Here is a 20168-nt window from a genome sequence, read left to right on the forward strand (position 1 = left end):
CACATTAATTTAGTAATTTATCTATTCTTGCTCTCAACAATCGATGATATACAAAAAAACTGCCTGTATTCTTCTTAATTAACATGCTTTTCAACAGATATATATATACGTTTAGAATGACTGAGAAATTTAACCTGTGTGTGTGTGTAACTGTCACAATTTAGTTTATTTTTGATCAATTCGTGAATCAAGATGCTTTAAAGCGATATAAATGTGTCATTGAAAAAAAAAAAAAAATGAATTGTGAACGTCTTAAGTATCACAAACAAATAGGCCAACAAAACACAAAAAGACAGTATTCATTAGGACTCAAGTGGGAGCTCATCAGAAAAGTGTCCGTGATGTATTCGCGGCCTTCATTTGGCACCCTGAGACTCTTCCGCAGCATCGGAGCCGAGGTCGGTGGTCTATATACGGCGAGAACATCACGAGAACACCAGAGTGGTGATAGTTAATTAATTAATTGCATGTTCTATCTGGGTTTCGCCAGCGTGCTCCTGTTTCTTCCCACAGTCCAACAGGTTTTCCTAATCCAGTTGTGTGTTCAGCTCATTGTTGGTCTGTGTGGCCGGTTGTACCAGCACGGGAGGACTGTTAACAACGTCCGGACTTGTTTGTTATGTCTTCTGCGCTCCTGTTTACATGTAAAACACTGGCAGCAGAGCGGCATGCCATGTTTCCCCCTTCAGAAGTGATCCATAGAATGGTAACTACAAGCCTTGGTTATCCGGCTTTAGGCTCTTGTGATGTCCTTCAATTTAGCCGGCTGTTGTTTTTCTCGCCCCGAGACTCAAACCTCAGGCAAACTGATCCTGAATCAGGAGTATAAAATGAACATAGTGCGCTGCAAAGCAAAACGTCACAAGCCGCCCCAGAGTTTAATCCGCACCTGTGTCACTGACCTGTGTCACAAAGGTAAAGGTAAAGAGAGATCGCATTTGAGTGTCTCAACCTCCTCAATTTTGGTCCGAGCTTTTTTTCCACCTGCTCTTTTTCTTTTCTCTGCTGTCTCTGTTGTGCATCCATTCCTGTCTCGAGTGTCTCGCTCTCTGTCTCGTATTCTTTCTCAGCCCTACAAATCCATCAACGTCCCCTCACCCAAGCGCACACACACACATGAACACACACACACACACACACACACACACACACACAGACACACACATTCTCTCCTCGTGTGTTTATTTTGGTGGGGTGACTCTGACTGGCTGTCTTGCTCCGAAGGCCGGAACCATGACGGAGGGAGGGGAGAGGGAGGGACCTGGCAAACAGGGAGTAGGGAGAGAGAGAGAGAGACGAGTGGGTAGTGAGCCGCTATAAAAGAGAATGCTGGAGCTGTCGGTGGCATCAACTTCAGCGGACTGAGATTCACACAGACACAAAACGAGAAGAGACCAGTTGAAACGGGAGCACTCGCATCGAGGAGTGAAGAACAGACGCTCTTGTTTCTTTCAGACTGGAACTCCTCACTGCGCCTGGACTTGGAGGTTTTTGAGGGTTTGTTTGTTCGGCTTTGGACGAACTCCTGTTGCTACTGAGACAGAGGCCTCTCTCTCCAAATAGGACAGAGCACCAATAAAAAAAGCAAGAAGAACCACAGTTTTGAGACGTCGGCCGTTGCCGTTTGATTCGCACCAGAATCCAATTTCCATTTGGTGCTTCTGCCCTCCCGATGGCCGCCGTGCGTCAGATGGCGATGGAGGCCTCCGGCTTCCACGTCCTGCCGGCCCACCTCATGGCCTCGGCCATGGAGGAGTTCCCCCAGCAGCTGCCCGTCCCCAAGGGCCCGGCGAGGGGCAAGAGCCGCTCCCGCCGGCCTCGCGAGGCCCGCTTCAAAACGCAGCCCGTCACCTTCGCCGAGATCGCAGAGGTGGAGGAAGAGGGCTCCTCGCCCCTGGAGGAGGAGAGGGCACGCCGTTCCTTCCTGCAGTCCCTGGAGAACCTGCGGCGGAGCACGCAGACCCTCCACTGCCCGCCGGCCGTCCATCACGGCTGCACCCCGACGCCCACGCAGGCCAACCTGGACTCCAGCGACTCCGACTCCACCCAGTGAGGGCCGTGGGACGTCGCCCCTGCTCCTCGAACGGAGGCCAGCTGAACTGAAACCAAACTGGCCCGTCTGCCAGCCTGCCTGTGTGTGTGTGTGTGTGTGTGTGTGTGTGTGTGTGTGTGTGTGTGTGTGAGCCGCTGCTGTCATACGCTAGTCTGCATTTAATACTAACACATCAAACATACAGTGCATAGCTCCGAGACGCACAGGCCGGTTACACCGCTGTATAGACGAGTGGAAACAGCAGCAGACGACGCTGCGTTTGAACACACTCTTCAAATGTATTCCTTTTTTCTACCGTACAATGTCTATGAGGAAAACTTGAATGACGAAAGTTGTTTTTTATTTTTCCATTTTAAAGTTGTTTGGGTTCAAAATCTGATTTTTTTTTTTTTCTACTTGAGCGGTCGCCATAGAAACGACTGTTAAATTCTTCTTGTGATTTACCGACACTGTAAATACGGAAGTGACCTCTCACTGAGAGCGCCGTTGGTATTCGTCGAGAGAGTTTCGAGCTCTTGTTTCCCGGCTTCACGGTGGATGAAAATATCTTTCTTCAATTCCTGAGCGAATGAAAAAAAACGCTTTTCTAAATGTCTTTATTTATTCTCTTATTCTTTTGTTCATAACCAAGTGGCGTTGTCTTTCTGACTTCTTAAAGTCAACTTGACTTTAAGACAAAATCATAACCTTTATACTTTGTATTTGTTTTACTTTATACATGTATATTACGATGTGTTCTTTAATAAATATTTTCGAGTATTTTGAGTCATTTTTCTATTTCCATTCATTCTATTGAGGAAGTGCATTTGCTGAAACAAACAAAAGTCGACATTGAGTTATTCACACATTTATTTTTATATCAAAATAATGTTATTGACAATGTAATCCTGATTTAATACAGTAAATCTAACTACAGTGAAACAGACGGAAACTAAGACACGTGATCAATAGAAAACCATATGGATCCTGTTGATTGAAGTATGACATTATGGGACATTATGGGACATTATAGGACATTATGGGACATTATGGGTGAAGAGATAAAAATCCCATCAGAAACGATTAAACCAGGAACGCGTAAAACAGGACGTTACGAGACAGTGCAAGTTGACGTGTAGCCTTTACTGGATGTCCGTGCCCCAGTGTTATTGTTAAAGATAAACTGACGTCCGACCCATATGTAAACACACAATACCTGATTGTCTCTACTGCGTGCTTGCCGGGCTGGTGACGCACTCCCAGTAATGTCAGGTTCGCCATCAGCCACAACAACCACCAGCCCGATGAGAGCAGTGCCCTCCGCGGCCGCCATAATAACCCCGGTCTCCTGATCCGCTCGGTGACAACGGGAACGGAGACGATGCTGCGGGGGCTTTAGTTGAGAACCTGCTTGGGTCACATGTGGCTTGACTAAAAATAGACTCTGGTGAAGTACATCTTTGAGACGAGAGGGACGTTCTCGACCAGATGTATGAAGGCTTGAGTGTTTGATTGTTTGTTACGGACACATATTGGAGATCAGAAAGGGTTAGCAGTGTTTGATTTAGTGTCAACAAATCCCATGAACAGACTAAAAAACAACAATTGTTCTTCCGTAACACTTTCGGACTTCAGTACTCGATCTGTGACACTTGGCCTCAAGTCCCATTGGTTCCTGACACCAGGACAATGTATATTGTGCCCATGTTTACCGTAAAGAAGGAACATGTACAACGTGGGGCTCATGTATGTGTTTTTAATCGTGCTTGTATGGATCAATTCGATGTCGGTTTGGGTCTTTTCATCGTATTGATCGACGATAAGAAAAATACGGATCGCAGCCTTTTTCTCCAACTGTCATGCGTATTTATTTATGTGTGCACGCAGAAAGCAAAGCAGACCATCACGACCTCCCCTGACCCCCGCTGCTTTAAAGCAACAACTGCAGTTGCACAACAGTTTACTTCCTGTCTCTTGACCAATGGGGAGGCTGGACAAAGACCAGCAGGGAGCGCAATGTCTCCATACCGATCTCGCCTGTAGAGCCGTCATACGTAACCACGTGCCGAGCAGAATTACTGCCTGTTTTTACGTGCGGCAACGCAACTCTGGAAGTATTTGCGTCACTGAAATGTTGCTCAAGGAGAAACAGAGAAATGGAGAAACAGAGATGCGCAAAAGCGTCAGTGTAATGGATAAAACTATATTTTGTCACCAAATTCTACGTATGAAGATAGTTCCCACCTAATTAGTTTTAACATGTCGGATGCTCAGGGTCTTAAGGCTTGAAGAGACTGATTAGAACCCAAATTTGGCCAGAAAGATAAGGAAAGAGTGTGACTAACTGTACACTTCTTTCCTCAAAATGAAAATGTAAAGCCTATCTAGACACCAAAGGATTTTCACCTTTGCCTTTTTCTTCAAAGCTCTGAGATTTAATATTTGATTACATTCCAGCTCATTGAAGGTTAAACCATCCTGACTTGAGTCCTATAAGTAATAAGTTAAATCCCAAATTCAACAGGACAACCTGTGGTGGTGTCTTTGTTAAAACATCCTGACGGAAGACAACATTGCATAAAATAACCAATCATCTGTTAAATAGAACCTGCAGCACACGGAAGAAACTGTACCGGCGTCGTGTCTGGTCCTCCGACGTGGAGGCTGAAAAGACGTAATCTTGTGTGTGTGTGTGTGTGTGTGTGTGTGTGTGTGTGTCCTCCCCTCACCATCATTTCAGGCTTTAAGTGCTCTGTACTGTAATGGCGGTGCGTTGGATGTCTGACCCTCCAGACACAATGAGACAGCAAGACAGCAAACACAACTGCAAGTTCAGGTTTCCTGACGCTATGTTTCATCCAAGTGGAAGTGTACACATCTCCTCCTATCATATATGTGGGAGCAACAGCTGTAAATTACATTGAGATCATAGATAGATTGATAGGTGGGTGGGTAGATAGATAGATAGATAGATAGATAGATAGATAGATAGATAGATAGATAGATAGATAGATAGATAGATAGATAGATAGATAGATAGATAGATAGATAGATAGATAGATAGATAGATAGATAGATAGATAGATAGATAGACAGACAGACAGACAGACAGACAGACAGACAGACAGATAGATAGATAGATAGATAGATAGATAGATAGATAGATAGATAGATAGATAGATAGATAGATAGATAGATAGATAGATAGATAGATAGATAGATAGATAGATAGATAGATAGATAGATAGATAGATAGATAGACAGACCGCCGCAGGAAGAAGTCATTTTCCAAAGCCAGTGTGGTCTTGAAGGTATCTCATGGGGTTACAGTGAGAGCACTTCAGCTTCATGAGAACTAGTATCCATCTACCCGAAATGTAACTTTACATTTTGATTGGGTCCTCTCTCTTCTGAGAAAGTTAAGCCTCTTGATGTGTTGAAGGTGAAAGAGGAACTCTTTGCTTTGTGATATCAGACCATTATATCGACATCATAATCCCTCACAAAGACCAAATACCATCCCAGACTTTTTTTAAGATTAAAGCAGTGTGTGTGGGCGATTGTTTATATTATGAATCACAGGCCGCTCTGTTAAACTGGGCTTCAAGATGCAGACAGCTGATGCATGTGGGAAAGGTCGCCGCAGCAACACTATAGTGTACAGATTACATGTTTTTATGTGAAAAGGATATCCTGGTCTTGTGAAAGCAATTTATTTTAAACCTGTGAATTAAACAAAAGGGATCTTGCTCATTGTCTTTCGTCACGATGCTCCAGTTGGCTCCCGCTCTCTTATTATTCTTACATATTCTATTAATATTCTGTGTCTAACATATATTTAGATTTTGTGCCACATCATTTCAAAATGTCCCCAAAACAAGTGTAAAATGAAACCAAGCAAGTCCTCTGCCGTGTTTGTAATACAAACACAGCAGGAGGCCACTCTTTATTTTTAGGGTCAGGCGAGGTCAGAAAAGGTTTTCGAGTTGCACCGGACTGAAGACTTTCCCACTTCAGCCAAGGCAAGGCAAGTTTATTTATAGAGCACAATTCGTACACAAGGAAATTCAAAGTGCTTTACAGCTACATAAAATTACAAAAATGTCAAATAAAATGGAGTTACGAGGTTTAATGACCAGTGAATGTCGAGATACGTATTTTTTGCCCATCATTGATGAGAAGTCCGCTCAGATTTTGAGGTATAACTACGCTATCGTCTTCCCAGGAAACACTTCAATCTATTCTCAATGTTATGAGGTTCGGGGGAAGTGCTGCTGCAACAGAGGTAATTTATTCATGAAAAACGTGCACGATTATGAAATACGGAGTTCCAAAGTTTCCGCCCGACAGCTGGAATATTCCATGTCTTTTTTAACTTGAATCATCGACCTATCATCGAGGCCATGTATCAACAAAGGTCATGTGACTGACCCATTAAAGCATACCAGGTGAACACGCCTCCTCCTCTCGCCTTCTTCTGGGAGACGGGACAGTGGATGCCACATTGACTCTGCAAACACCTGGAAGAAGTACAGGGAGCACCTGCTGCACCAATTTCTAAAAGAGGGGCACCATTTTCAAAGAGGACCAGGAAGTGAAGACACCTCCTGGTTGGAGTGAGCTACCAGATCACCTGGGACTGGGGAGGTTCTGCCTAAAACAGGCCCCACAGACAGTGTCAACAATCCCAAGGGATGAACACAGTTTGGACACTGGAAGCCACAACTTCTTATTAACTGAAACGCACAAATGACTTGAAAGTGTGAGCACCTTGGAGACTGAGTGCGTATATATAAGCCCGTTGTGCCCTCACTGGACACTGCATCAAAAGCTTTTTTCTAAGCTCTTCGTCTCCCCCTGGTGCTGTAGAAAAGAGGTGATTACGGATGCACAAAGGAACATTCAAAAACCAATGAGAAGATCCAGATCTACAGGCGATTAAGCCAAATGTTGCTCTGAATGAGAGGTTTGTTTTTCCCCTTCCTTTTTAGGCAGTGAGAGAGAGAACGGTTGAGGGTGCCACAGCTCTCATGCTCACTGCTTGTGCACTTGCACAAGTGAATAATCATCTGTGGACCAACATGAGAAGAAAAAAAACAACTGTCTGATGCCATTGCCCATTTTTATTTTGTCGCTTTCCTGTAAACAAAACACAGATCAAGCAGCGGAGACAAAGTTAACATTGCACATGTATTCATATTTTTTTGCAGTCTTTATTCTTCCCTGATTTCTGTGATTTCTTTCTGGAAATCCAAAATGTTCAAATGTATTGATATTCAAACGTGTTATGTCTGTGCAAATATTTACTTTGGGCATCCATTTATGTCGGGTGCTTTTTCAAAAAGTTGAACTTTAAAGGCTGATACAGCAGTATGTATTACGCAATGCTGCACATTAGATAACATTAACATTAACATTAACATTAACTACATACCAACTAACTACTTGTTATTGATAATTCACTTGGTAATGTAACTCTACATAGTTCATGACCAACAAGTAGTTTTTAAAAGTTAAATGCAAGCGTATCTATTTTTATACATTTGATTGACGGTACATTTGCCCAATGGAAAGTTAACAAAATATTTAGGACCAATCGCCAGACAGTAAACGGTTTACTTCGTAACCAATGAGGTCGTTGTTGTTGCAGGATGTAACCAATCACAGTGAGGGGGCGGGCCCCTGTTCAAGGAGCGCGAACGGTTAAGGACAGACGACAACAAGAAAATGGCGAATATGGACGAGTTTAGGTAACTTAGAGATGTAACGTTAACGTAATACGGAAACTTTAAAGCAAGTTTGGATATATACATAGGTTCGGCCGTGTTTCTTTTCTACCGTAGGCGCCATGTTGTTTCTACACACATGTTACACTAGTCGAAGCTAATTTGTAATCACGTAAACTTGAGTCTAGCTAGCTAACGCTAGCTGGCGTTAGCATGACAGAAACATGAAGTGTCCTTAGTTGGCAGCTGTGGATGGCGTCACTGTGCCCACACGCAATTATATAACCTGTGTTCATGGCTTATCGTTGAGTGGAGGTCCTTGAAGCCAGTCGGGGGGAGGGGGGACTTTGCAGTTGACGTGATGGCTCTACACAACTTGGTTTTTGTTGTCGATGTGGATTATGGAGATCAAGCTGATGTCAAGACTCATCTGGTGAAACGGGGAATACTACAAACCCTTCTGCATTTCGGCTACAAGTTCGGGTTTGACAAAGTCCGCTGGGGTTATAAATTCTTCAAATCCCAAACTGGCCGCAATGGGAGCCTCCTGTCGCGGGGCTCGGACTTCAAGGAGCTTCGCCATAAAACCTTCGAGGACTTCGAAGTGGAGTTTGAAGCCAAGTTTGACCCGAAGGAGAAACCGTGTCCGTCCCAGAAGAAGCCGAGGCAGCAATGCAATCAGTCCGCCTCCGTTCAAACTGCACTCAAAGAGACCCTGCTGGACTTCCAGTGGGATCGACCCGACATCACGTCTCCCACGAAGCTGTCCCTGAGGCCGCGGAAGTCGAGCCGAGTCGGAAAGCCCAGTGTTTCACAGGAGGAGGAGGAGGACGTGTCAAACAACGGGAGGAATGTGGTGTTTATCGTGTCGGAGTGTCCACGGTCCAGGACGCAACTGGCGGACTATCTTTCTTTGGGGGACCGAGACCTGCCGACGGATGTGACGGAGCACATAATGCCGAGAAACCTTCACGACATGCTGATTCAGCGACAGGTAGTGCTGCACTGGATTGACAGTAGATCACATGTCCAGGTGAGTCCGGAAGCAGCCCACAATATTACTATAATGCACCCAAAACCCTATGACACAATCTAAAATCACAACATGTATAACTGAGTAAACTCATATAAAATACTGTATATTCAAAGAGTTACTCAATACTATTGTGTGTACCTTAGTTGTGGTAATGTTACTATTGGTATGTTAGTTAAGCAGGTAAGTGTCACTCACTGCTTGTATGTAGCTAATGCAGCCGTAGAAGTTCATATATCAACATTTAGGCTACTAAATGAACTAAGTGGAAAATTTAAAAACTACTTCCATTGAATAACATTTTTTCGAAAGAAAGGAATCATTGAATTTTCTCCTTGAGATATAAATGAGTGTCAATTTAATTTTAAGTATATGCTTTGGCCTTTACTGTCGTCAAATCTCAACTCTATTAAGCACCTTTTTGTATGACCTGTTGTGCAGGACTCTCCACCATTATTATATATTAAAACCTGCATGATCAAGGCATTAACCTAATATTCATTGTGCATTATAGAATAGCAGGACTCCAAAGAGGCTGTTAAAGAGACGTTTCTACTGACTTTGAGCAACTTTGATATTTTGTCTTGCAGGTCATGAGTTGTGAGGATCACCTCAGCTTTGACAAGCTGTCTGAGGTCCTCGCTCAGCTGGGTGGCAGAGTGATCCCCGTGGTTGCATTGCTGAACCTCTGCTCCAGTCAGAATCCAGACGCAGGCTTCAGGAGACAGACTTTTGCATTCAAGCCCAGCATTGGATACCTGCTGTCTTCTGAGAAGCAGCACCGCTTGGCTTTTCCTGCCGTATGCGGTGTTCTGCGGTGGGAGCAAGGTTGGTAACATGGAAGTGAACTCTGTTGAGACTCAAACGTGCCTGAAATAGTGCAGCTGTTAACATTATTTATGTAATCTTTAGTTTTAATACAGAAATAAGATCATTTTTGAGACATTACTTGAAAATAGCGACAAAAGGCTTCATCATTATGTCTAAAAGTAACAAATCAAGATCATAAAGGCAACTAACATGAACCGAAACAGCATTGATATGAGATGCAAGGGAAATCAAGCACATTAAACATAAAGTTGAGAATTAACATTATTTAAGTGTGTTGCATTATTATTCACCCGCCCAGGTGACATGACGCAGAGCTGCGGCATCATGGTTGAGCCAGTGTTTCGCGGAGAGAGGCTTCTCCCAGAGTCGGTGGAAGTGTGTCTGAAAGGAGTGCTGCAGGACTGGGATGACTCCTCACTCACACAGACATCCACAGAGTCATGGTTGCTCCAGTGCTCCAGCAGCAGTGACCTGGGATCAGCTGCTGCCTTCCAGCATCTCCTCATGCAGCTGTCTTCTCATGCTCTGCATATGGTGAGACATCCAAAATGGATTTCAACACTTCATCCCACTTCATCTTAATGAACTGGATGTCTTTGATTTCTTATTTTATGATTAACAGCATTTGTTTAGTGTGTGTGTGTGTGTGTGTGTGTATATATTTTTCCTTTAACACTTTTACCGTTTATTGACATGCCAATAGCCTAGTGGGGGTTAGGCCAAAGATGTTGGGTCAGAATTGGTGTAGCGGTTACCTGCGGCGATGATTTCTGGTCATGGCTGGACTTTTCAGGACAGGCATGATGGCCACCGTAGCAATTTTCTTGACAAAATAATTGTCAATAGATCTCTTTGTTTTGAATTAATGCTATGTTTTAAGGCTGCGATGTCGCTTGAAGAGTTCAGGCTGCGGGTTTCACATATACACACACACGTCTTGTTTTCTCTGCCAATCCGAGGCAGAGTAGGGAGCGGGTCTTCCCAGAATGCACAGGGGGTAAATAACGCGCCACACAGAGACAGACCTGCTACATGTCGGGGGCACCGGTGCGACCGGAGAAAATGTTTAGTCGCTCTTGATTAATCGTAACCTTCTTTCTCCCTCGCCTTGTGCTTGTTCTGCCAGCTCTCTGAGGTGAATGACAGCGGCCTGGTGTGCTCGGCCGTCCTCTCGCCCATGTCGCACACTACAGCTCTGCTCACCGTCCTCCAGTCTGGAGTCGCTCGGCACGACCGGCTCCTGACCACCGAAATCATTGCCCCTTCTGCGGCGGAGACCTCGGCTGAACTGCCAGATATTGTGAGCAGTGTTCTGGGAGTGGTGTATGACATCATGGAGGAGGATGAGGACACTGTTGATGGTGAGGATAGAATGGTATATCATATTTATAGTTTCCAAAACATCAAAGGGATATCTTTGGAAACATTTCTGCGTATATATTTATCAGTGTTTTGAAAAACATGTGATCATTAGTATAATATTCTTATTTTCTTTTTCATATGTAATAGTAAATGTCTGTTTGTTGTTGTTTTTTTGTTAAGTTCCTAATCTATGTATATGCCTCATTGAAATTGCAAACATTAGAGACATCAAAACTTTTAAATGCATATGATTGTAACAGTATATTTTTTATTTCCAATGTAGGTTCTATTGCTAGCTATTAATCGCTGTTTTTTTATATTCCTCAGACCAACCAAAAAATCACCAGGTTCCTGAGTGGGCTCAACAGGAAGTCAGCCATTGCCCGCTGACATCAGGCGTGTTGGAGAGTTGGTTCCCTCAGTCAGACCAGTCGGGAGTGAGTTCCCATTTAATGGAGTCAATGAGGTACGATGAACTTCTTTTTTTTTTTTTTTTTGTAGAATTTGTACGTGGCACTTTTGACGCAATTTCTATTGCGTTTTAACTACAACAATAATCAAAGGCAGATTAAAAGCAACTCAATCTCGGCATAAATAGTGACGGATGCTCCTGTTGTTTTACTCACTTTGTTGAACAGGTTGCTGGATGCGGTGCCAGAGCAGAGAGAAGAGGAGGAGTTGTCTCTCCTACAGCAGGAGCTGGTTACTGGTCTGGCTGAATTGTATCAAACTTCCCGCGGCGCAGATGCCAAGAGGGGCAAGAAACGTGAGGATTCAAGTTAAATTTAGAATACTGGGACAATTATCGCTTTGAGTATAATGAAAGTGTTGAAAATTGTGAGACTTTTTTTTTTAGATTCCAGTATTTTCACGAGTGAATGCGGCACAAAATGTTGATCTCGTCATCGCCCGTCCTTGATCTGCAGGTGGCGCCCAGCGCACGCCGGTGAAACAGAAGATGAAGACAATGAGCCGCTCCCTGCAGATGCTGAATGTGGCGCGTCTGAACGTCAAAGCCCAAAAGAACCAAGCCGAGGCGGAGCAGCTCGGCGCCGAGTGCAGGGGGCCGGACAGACGGGGGAAGAGGCGGTCAAGTGACAGGAATAAACCTGGAGCGACCAACACCATCAGTGAGGCTCCCCGCAAAAAAACTAATCCTTAAATGATCACCCAAAGTGTCAAAGTCAACGTTTTGATGACCTTACAAATCTAATGTACCTCTTCCCTTTGCCCAGGCTTCGTGAGTGAGGCAGAGCTGCTGTCCCATCTGAAGTGCAGTTATGAGAAGACGGTGGCAGAGAGAGACTTGTCCCTCCTCACTGGAGTCCACCAGCTCCTGTTCGCTGTGAAAACCTTCCTTGTGCCAGAATCGGACCCACAGGTGAGACACAAATGTACTTCAAGATCATGACCTGACCCTCCTTCATCGTTACAGCAGACTGGACGAACTGATCGATGCTTGTGCTGCACAATTGTAGATTTTTTTGGACTTTGCGTAGGAACAAATGTAAACAGTGTTGATTTAAAACCACGAGGATAAAGAGCAGCCAGCTAGTGAGGGGAAGAAAGTAGCCTTCTAGGGCAGAGAGCCAAACTTGAACAACTTAATGCTTCATCCACACACTCTAGCTTCATAATTCTGCCACGCTTTAATGCGACACTGGTTACAGAAAATGAGCCGAACATTGGGCTGATTGCCTAATATATTGGTTTCAAATAAATATAGGGCAATGTAAATAGGGATGATTCATTCATTGAGCTCGATCTGTGTGGCGTATATGGAAAACGAAGCAGCATTTTTAATGCAATTGTGAACGTTGAGGACTAACAGACTGAGGCAAACAGATAGGCATGTTTCTCTCGTGGTTATAAAATGTACAGATGCATCTTCCTCTGTGTTGTTAATCCAAAATTAATATAAAAAGGATCTGGACCTAAATGAGTAGTCTGCTGTTTAGCCGGCGCTCATGAATGACTTATAAAATGCTGGAACTTTTTGTTGTCCGGATAATGAAAGCTTTTAGTGCATCACATAAAATGCATATAAGTCCAATTGAACAGCTGTACCGTTTTTCATTTGCGTGTCTGACACGTTGTCCCTTCTTTGCAGGTAAAGACCTCCCAGTTTGTCCAGCAGCACCTTCTCAAGTCCAGCAAATCAATCCGGCAGCTCTACGGCACGGCCGCTGACGTCGATGGCAAAGTCAGAGAGTGAGTGCTTCGTACCTTCTGTGTGCGCGCGCTTGTTTTTAGAGTGATTTTTAAAACGGTCACGTAAACACCCGCCTGTGGTCATTCTGTCGGTCTCCGAGGTGTGAAATGTGTTTCTCTGTTTGTTGCTGGATAAACGTGTGCGCATCCTCCTCCATAAATCAAGGTTATTGGTGTCTCTTCCAAGGTCAAATCAATTGTATTTACGTGTCCAGTAACACAGGTTGTGTCCCCTTTTTTTCTTTTTCTTTTTTAGGTGCAAGTTTCAGGCTTTGCTGAGGTTGGAGTTGTGCAAGCTTTTCTCCACAGAGCAGTCTGACTCGCTGGATGTTGACGAGAAGACGGAGGAGGTAAGATGCTCGCCGTTGAGTCAGTGATGCAGTTAAATCTTCTTTTTTTTTCCTGCAGAAGAGTGATTTTGGCTACCGAGTATGTAGTCTAGTCATTGAAAAAATAGGCGCTGCTCTGTCTAATTGGTTGCCTACGTTCACAAAATATCAGATATCCGATTGTATTGAAATATTCCCACATTTAATGAGTTTTTATTAACGGCCTGAAAACATTTCGACCAGCAAAGTTTATGCCTCTTTTTTTTTTTTTTTTCCTTCTAAAGTCAATTCTTCCCTCTTCTGTTCCTCAGGTGGCTGAGATGCTCCGGATCATCTCCTTGACTAAAGACCCAGTTTGCCTCGCGAGGTTCCTCGGTGACGAAGTTCTCCCATCGTAAGTGTGTGTTTGTTTGTTTATACCCAGATCAGTAAAAAGGAGAATAAATGCCTAGAATTCTTGATTAATTTTCTTCATTTTCCTCTGCGCTTAATTTTATTTTTTGCTATAAATCTTTAAAAACTAAAATAATGCTAAATGGCTAGTTTTAACTCAAACGTGGCGCACCAGAGCCTTGAATTGTCACGGAGAACAGTGATTTATAAGCGAGCGTTCTCCTCCTATAGTAATCTTAACAGCCGTCTTTCGGTGTCGCGGCAGGTTCCTCACCGCCATCCCCAGGGTGCTTGCAGACATCTACCACAGCCTGGGCACGCAGCTCCCCGAGGCGCTGGCGGCGGTTCTACCTTCTGACTTCTTCAGCGACGAGTCGGTTGCCAAGGACAGCGTGTCTCCTTCGGCCTCGTCGCCTCCCCTCTCCACACACAGCATGGTTTCCGACTGCGGAGATCGTCTGCAGGACCTGCGAAGTCGCTCCGCCAGCAAGAGGAGGTGAGGAGGAGGAGGGGGGAGGGAGGGGGGACTGGGTGTTTGGTGGAATGACACTTATGTCTTTATGGGAAAATCAGGAAATGCCTGAAATACAAAAAAACTCAACAAAAAGGAGACATTTATGTGAAAATGATTGTCATTGGAATGGGTTCATAATCATTCACATTGTATTGATTAAACCATGAGATATGTATATTTTGTGGGATAAATATGTCTGAATGTTAAGTGTTCTTTGCTCTTCTTTTCTTTTAGGAGTGGGATGCTGACTCGTCATCGCAGCATGACTGAATCATCTCAGAGTCTTCGCCAAATAGAGGTCCCCAAAAAGACTACAAGAGCTGTGAGATGACCGTGGATAATTAATCAGTGCTGATATTTCTGTTGGGATTATTATACAACTTTCCCTGATTTTTATTGTGGTTTTTTTTTTGTGTGTGTTTTTTTTCTTAGTCCAAGGCAAAGGTCTTTGTTGCTCTGGAGAACCCTGTCGGAGAACCACAACCTAAACCTCAGAAACAAGAAACACAGGGTACGTTCTTTTACTCCCAACCGAAACACAACCCTAAATCTGATCTTTATGAATAAGAAATGCGAATGTTGAGACGAGACCATGTTTCCGATTGGTCCACAGAGGTCACGAAGGTGAGAAGAAACCTGTTCAACGAGGAGATGGTCTCCCCCTCGAAGAAAGCCAAGATGCCGAGGAGCCAGTCTGTGTCCGCAGTGGAAGGCTTGAAACGCAAGCGATCCCTTGAATCTGAAGGTAGGAGATGAATTAATAACTCTTTTGAATGAAAGCTGACTTTTTTTTTTTTTTTTATCTGCAGGTTAAACCTTTTTTACTTTTTTTAGTATTAAGCCATTTTAACAGAGTCTTTTGTTCCCAGAGGGTCATAAACTTCTAACAAAAAAAGTGTGTGAGACGCCCCACCACAAGCAAGTGTCCAGTCGCCTCCTCTACAGACAGAGAATGGGACGGTGTGTATTTATATGTAATTATATGTAATTATATGTATGTACAATCTGAAGATGTTCACGGTTGTGTCTTTTTTTGTGTGTGTTTTTTCAGGAGCTCCGTCCCAACTGAGGAGCGCATTGTGGAAGAGTCGCCAGTAAAACCTGCAGACGGTATTTCACTTATATCGCACAGTCTTTTGTTGTTTATGATTACGGCTAAACATTTGTGTATGCTTTTTCCGTCCTCTTCGTTTCCTTGATGCCCATAACTTACTGACGTGAGGCTTTCTGTGCTCTGGTTTAGCATCCGACCTGAGGAGGAGCCCGAGGATAAAGGCGTTCGCTCGAAGACACTCGAACGTCTTCTACTCGAGTTCTCAACCTCGCTCCCGCAACCTGGACAGGGCGCTCTCTGCGTCCCAGCTTTCTCTCGCCGACGGCAGCAAAGTCGTCGGCGTGAACGTAAAAGCCGTCCGGTCTCCCATGCGTCTTCTTTTTGGGGCGGCCGATTCCCCCCGCCGTGCCTCGGACCAGTCTTGCGCAACCAGGCTCACCAGGTCGCGGCTGTCCACAGACTCCAGTGTCTTTGAGGTAAGTTATTTTTATTTTTATTTTTATTTTTATTTTTATTTTATTGGTGATATAAACTCAATATCGAGTGCAAATAATAAGTGCTATCACAGGAAATGTGTTGTTGCACAAGCAGATTAATTAAATCTGGAAACAATGAAATAAAGAGCAAGCATCTTTTCATTTTCATATCGTTCTCCTGCATGTGTCCTTAAAAATATATTTCCATGTAATTGTTGCATTGCTTTTATTGTACAATTAATGTGTAGACTTCCATTCTAATTCTGTTGGGTTATTATAAAGAGCAGCTGGTTTACGCTGCCCCCAAGTGGCCCAAACAAATCAAGTTATTAAAGGTTTAATTACCTTCTCTCTGTGTGTTTGTTTTAGAGTCCAAATAAAACTCCAACACGATCACCCGGCAACCGTGGAAGAGCCACGCATGTGATCACAACACCCAAGACCCCTCAAAGCCCACGGCCCCCTACAACGCCGCCTCCATCCAGGATGCATGTTCTCCCCGTTGCACAGAGTCCCGTGGCGAGCGGATCTCGTGAACCCGGTCGGGCTCTGAGAGGCAGTCCCTTCAGATCTCCAGCCAGACAGACTCTCGTGTTGGAGACGCCCACCAAGGAGAGCCCCCTGAGGAGTCCCCTGAAGGGTATCCTCAGGACGCCGATCAAGCTGGACTCCTTTTCTGGATTACATCTTCTCAGTAGTCCACTTTTGAGAACTCCAAAGAAAAGTGTCACGTGGTCTCCCTCTCCTCAAAAGTGCACACGACTGGCGGAGAGCGGCGTTTCTTTCAAGGTGCCGGTTTCTCCCCGTACTTCGCCCGGACTGTTGAAAACTCCCAACAAGCTGGGCACTCCTGCCAAAGACACAAACACTAAGAGAGACATTTTCAGAACCCCAGATAAGACGTGTCAGGTGAGCCTCGTCAGGGTTTCGGAAAATGTCATTTCGTCGCATGAAAAGAATCCGAGGTCATCTGAAAAACTTCACAACAGGATGCAAACCCCTGAAAAGGGGGTCAGCCTAGTGGAAAGGCCTCCGCCACAATGCACACCGCCTCCAGCCCAGAACCTCTCGCCTAACATCAGGACTCAATCCCAGACCCCGAGTCCTTCTCACAAAATGTTAACCCGCTCTGGACGAACTCCAGGCAAAAGTTCAAATCTCTCATCCCCATGTAAGCCGGTATTTACGCCAGCGGGGTGTTACACTATTTCAGAAACATCAGACGCGTCCGTGGAACCTCCAGAAAAGTCCCTGACGAGAACACGGTCAGGTCAAGGTGCCGAAACCACCAGACCGGACCTAAGATCCCGGTCTCGTGAGGATGTCCCCTTCAAACCGAACACAGAATCTGATCAGAACTGCGAACTGGTGGAGAAGAACACGCAGTCGTGTACGACCGAGGCGGTGCGAGCCGAACCTTCCCAAACCTCTGAAACGGACTCTAGTTCCCACACCAACTCGCAGCAACTGGACTCTTTGTGTTCTAACTCTGCGTCCACAGACGACGACAGCATGGACATCGTGGACGCTGCGGTGGTGAAGACCCAGTTCAGCGGAGGCATCAAGATGAACATCAGCTTTTCGCGGAAGCCCTCGAAGTCCGGCGAAGACATTTTGACGAACTCTCCTCACGCGCTCGCGGCGCCCCACGGCACACCGGGCCGGATCTACGGCTTCCGGCAGACGCCCGACCGCCAGCAGAGGGAGGCAGCTGCTCGTTTGGGGTACGGGAACGAACCCCTTCGGTTTTCCACCCCGAGAGGCCCGGCGAGACCCAGCCGACAAAAGGGCACGGCGACTCCGACTCCTCTGACTTACCAAGTTGAGTTGGAAATGCAAACGTCCGGGCTTCCCAAGCTCAAAATCAAACGCACAGACTCCATGAATGCGGGCGATTCGGCCTCGGACGGAGGTCCTCGATCGGGAGCCCGGAGCCCTTTACGTTGCGGGAAACCGTCTCAGCTGGAAAGCCCCCTGGCGTTGTTCTCAAAGCACCGAGATCCTGGATGCGTCTCGCCGTCCATCTGCGCTCACGTCACGCCGGCCAAGAGCACGCCTGGAAAAGGTGGAAGCGTCCAAACGTACATCTGCCAGTCCTACACGCCGACGCACCACCCCGCGGGAACGACGTCCCCGGTGGCCGCGGACCTCGTCCCCCTGACGCCGTCGCCTCAGAGCGTCGGGAAGGTGACCCCGGATAACTTCAGCAGCTGGCCTCGCCGGAAGAGGGCTCAGATCGGCGCGGGCGGAGGCAAGGACCGCGGCCCCAAGGGGGAGCCGTTGCTGGCGGAGTTGCTGGAGGAAGCGGAGCTCGGCGTTAGCAGATTGCAGGACGCGGAGGACGCGGAGGAGGTCTCGACCAATAAAGGGGCGGGGTTTTCTCTGGCTTCCAACCGGTCGTCCCCGGCAGATGCGTCCCCTCTTTCTCCGGTGGAAGACTCGTACTGGACGGAGAAGCTGGCTCAGCACGGCGCCGATCCTCAGAGAGCGGACGAAGACATCATCTGGGCCGCTGGACTCGGAGAAGTCAAGTCAGGTAAGATGCTTCAAAATGTTGTTTTTAGATGCTGTTTTTTGAGGAATATAATAATTGTATACAACTACATAATTAAGCTAAGTTCATGGCAGGTGTTTTCTGTATTTTGACAGTAGCCACTCCTCCCAGCTCAAAGGTGAGGAAGTCGGTGACTGCGAGCGGGATCTTGGCCCTCACTCACTCTCCCTTGTTGTTCAAGAGCAAAACTGGCTCTTCCAGTAGCAGGACTCCCAATTTAAAAGGTGAGGTTTATAATGCCTATGAATTTACAGCTATTTTTGTTTATTTTTGCCATGTAATGTAATTAAAGGCTTTATTGACGAGCCACATTCTAACAAAACGTAACTCTCATATGTACAATACTCAAGGCGGAATTTGAATCTCCCAAATAGAAATCGAGATATTATTAGACGACAACTACCGTGATCATGTGTTAGTAATATTTGTAAAATGTGGCAGGGAAGCGGGTCTACAGTCAGATGATCAGTCGTCTACAGAATCTACAATTACAATCATTTGACAAACAAATATATACGATGACCTCGACGTTCCCCCTTATTGTAAAGATGCCCGGCGAGCCTCATGATTCCCTAAAATTGCAGATGAGGCCGCATCGGGGAGGAAGGCGGACGTGGAGGGCGTGGACGGCTCTCCCTTCAGCGGGCCGCGCCGGCGCTCCAGCTCGGGGAAGACGTACAGCCGGAAGAGGCTGCTGCACTGATCCCAGAACAGCCCCAAAAAAGGTTGTTGGTTCTCCGTGAAGCCGGGGAGCCCTTTTGATGGCCCATCTGAAAGATGTCTCTGGAGCGCCACTTGAAGAGGCCTTTTTCCGATGAATGAATGTCCCTTTCAGTCTCCTCCGCTGACGTTTTCCGTTCTCTAACCGGTGTCTTTGTTGTTGTTGTTTTTATTCGGCACATTTTTAAGATCGCAGGCCGGTTTTAACGGCGAGGTGAAAAGCTGTGCAGTTCTGGACGGATTCCTCTTTAAAGATACGCCATGTTTTCTCTGTGAAGCTACAGTGCTGGAAATGGTGATTTATTGTTTTGTTTTTGAAATTTTAATAAGCTAATTTACAATCAAGGCTTAAGTTTGTCGATATAAATACTATTCATGTTTATTTATTTGGGTTTTGCCATAAACCTGCTTTTTTTTTTTAAGTGAAAGGGAAGGTCATAATGATTGATTCAGATTGTAAATATCTTATGTTGCTAAAGTCGTATGTAAATAAATATCAGTTTACTTAATTAAGTTATTGAGTGTATTTGATTTTTTTATTTATTCTGTCGGATTCACTTGTTTTTATTATTACTTATAAATGACGTAAAGCTTTCTGCTCTGAGAGACTTTTAATAATTCAAGTTCATCAGCTGCCGGCAAATAAAAGGAAAACTGTCGTAATCACCTGTTCAAAGGTCGGTTCTCCAGAAAATATAAAACTCTGAGTAGGCGGTACATTAATGACCGCTACGCACAGGAAATTACATTTTGATTATGGTCTGATCAGGAATTAGATTGTATTCATTTCATAGGAATTCAGATTACGAATGAATGATCGCAAAATGCTATAACTTTCTGTATTTTATGACTAGAAGCGACAACAGAGCCATTGTTGGTGTTTATAAGTAACCTGCACAGATTATTTGATTAATAACGATTCAGTGCATTTAT

The 20168-nt window shown here is 45.2% G+C and overlaps 2 protein-coding genes across 4 annotated transcripts; both read left to right on the top strand.

Moving 5' to 3' along the window:
- Positions 1 to 1352: 1352 nt before the first annotated feature.
- On the top strand, positions 1353 to 2805 carry c6h11orf96 (chromosome 6 C11orf96 homolog). Its single transcript, XM_034534374.1, has one exon. The coding sequence runs from the start codon at positions 1673 to 1675 to the stop codon at positions 2051 to 2053; it is 381 nt and encodes a 126-aa protein (XP_034390265.1). The 5' UTR covers positions 1353 to 1672; the 3' UTR covers positions 2054 to 2805.
- Positions 2806 to 6517: 3712 nt separating this feature from the next.
- Positions 6518 to 19712, top strand: ticrr (TopBP1-interacting, checkpoint, and replication regulator). 3 transcript variants are annotated; one of them, XM_034534251.1, is made up of 22 exons: positions 6518 to 6998; positions 7683 to 8791; positions 9382 to 9619; positions 9921 to 10156; positions 10749 to 10983; positions 11312 to 11450; positions 11623 to 11750; positions 11911 to 12114; positions 12220 to 12365; positions 13095 to 13195; positions 13452 to 13545; positions 13836 to 13918; positions 14183 to 14413; positions 14666 to 14753; positions 14864 to 14942; positions 15045 to 15176; positions 15301 to 15391; positions 15483 to 15541; positions 15675 to 15961; positions 16331 to 18497; positions 18611 to 18739; positions 19100 to 19712. In XM_034534251.1, exons 2-22 carry the CDS (start codon positions 8120 to 8122, stop codon positions 19216 to 19218), a joined length of 5658 nt encoding a protein of 1885 aa, XP_034390142.1. In that variant the 5' UTR covers positions 6518 to 6998; positions 7683 to 8119; the 3' UTR covers positions 19219 to 19712. The 3 variants fall into 3 exon arrangements, with proteins under 3 accessions (XP_034390142.1, XP_034390141.1, XP_034390143.1); XM_034534250.1 differs by having other exon boundaries at positions 6518 to 8791; XM_034534252.1 differs by having other exon boundaries at positions 6518 to 8791; positions 18614 to 18739.
- Positions 19713 to 20168: the final 456 nt, after the last annotated feature.

Source organism: Cyclopterus lumpus, chromosome 6, assembly GCF_009769545.1.
Source record: "Cyclopterus lumpus isolate fCycLum1 chromosome 6, fCycLum1.pri, whole genome shotgun sequence".
Lineage (NCBI taxonomy): Eukaryota > Metazoa > Chordata > Actinopteri > Perciformes > Cyclopteridae > Cyclopterus > Cyclopterus lumpus.

What these genes read in the sequence shown, in the direction of transcription:
- c6h11orf96 (XM_034534374.1), top strand. Translation starts at nt 1,673, where the DNA reads ATGGCCGCCGTGCGTCAGATGGCGATGGAGGCCTCCGGCTTCCACGTC.
- ticrr (XM_034534250.1), top strand. Translation starts at nt 8,120, where the DNA reads ATGGCTCTACACAACTTGGTTTTTGTTGTCGATGTGGATTATGGAGAT. An exon ending in CGCTCCGCCAGCAAGAGGAG is followed by an intron (nt 14,414 to 14,665) that starts GTGAGGAGGAGG and finishes CTTTTCTTTTAG; the next exon opens with GAGTGGGATGCTGACTCGTC. An exon ending in CAGGACTCCCAATTTAAAAG is followed by an intron (nt 18,740 to 19,099) that starts GTGAGGTTTATA and finishes CTAAAATTGCAG; the next exon opens with ATGAGGCCGCATCGGGGAGG.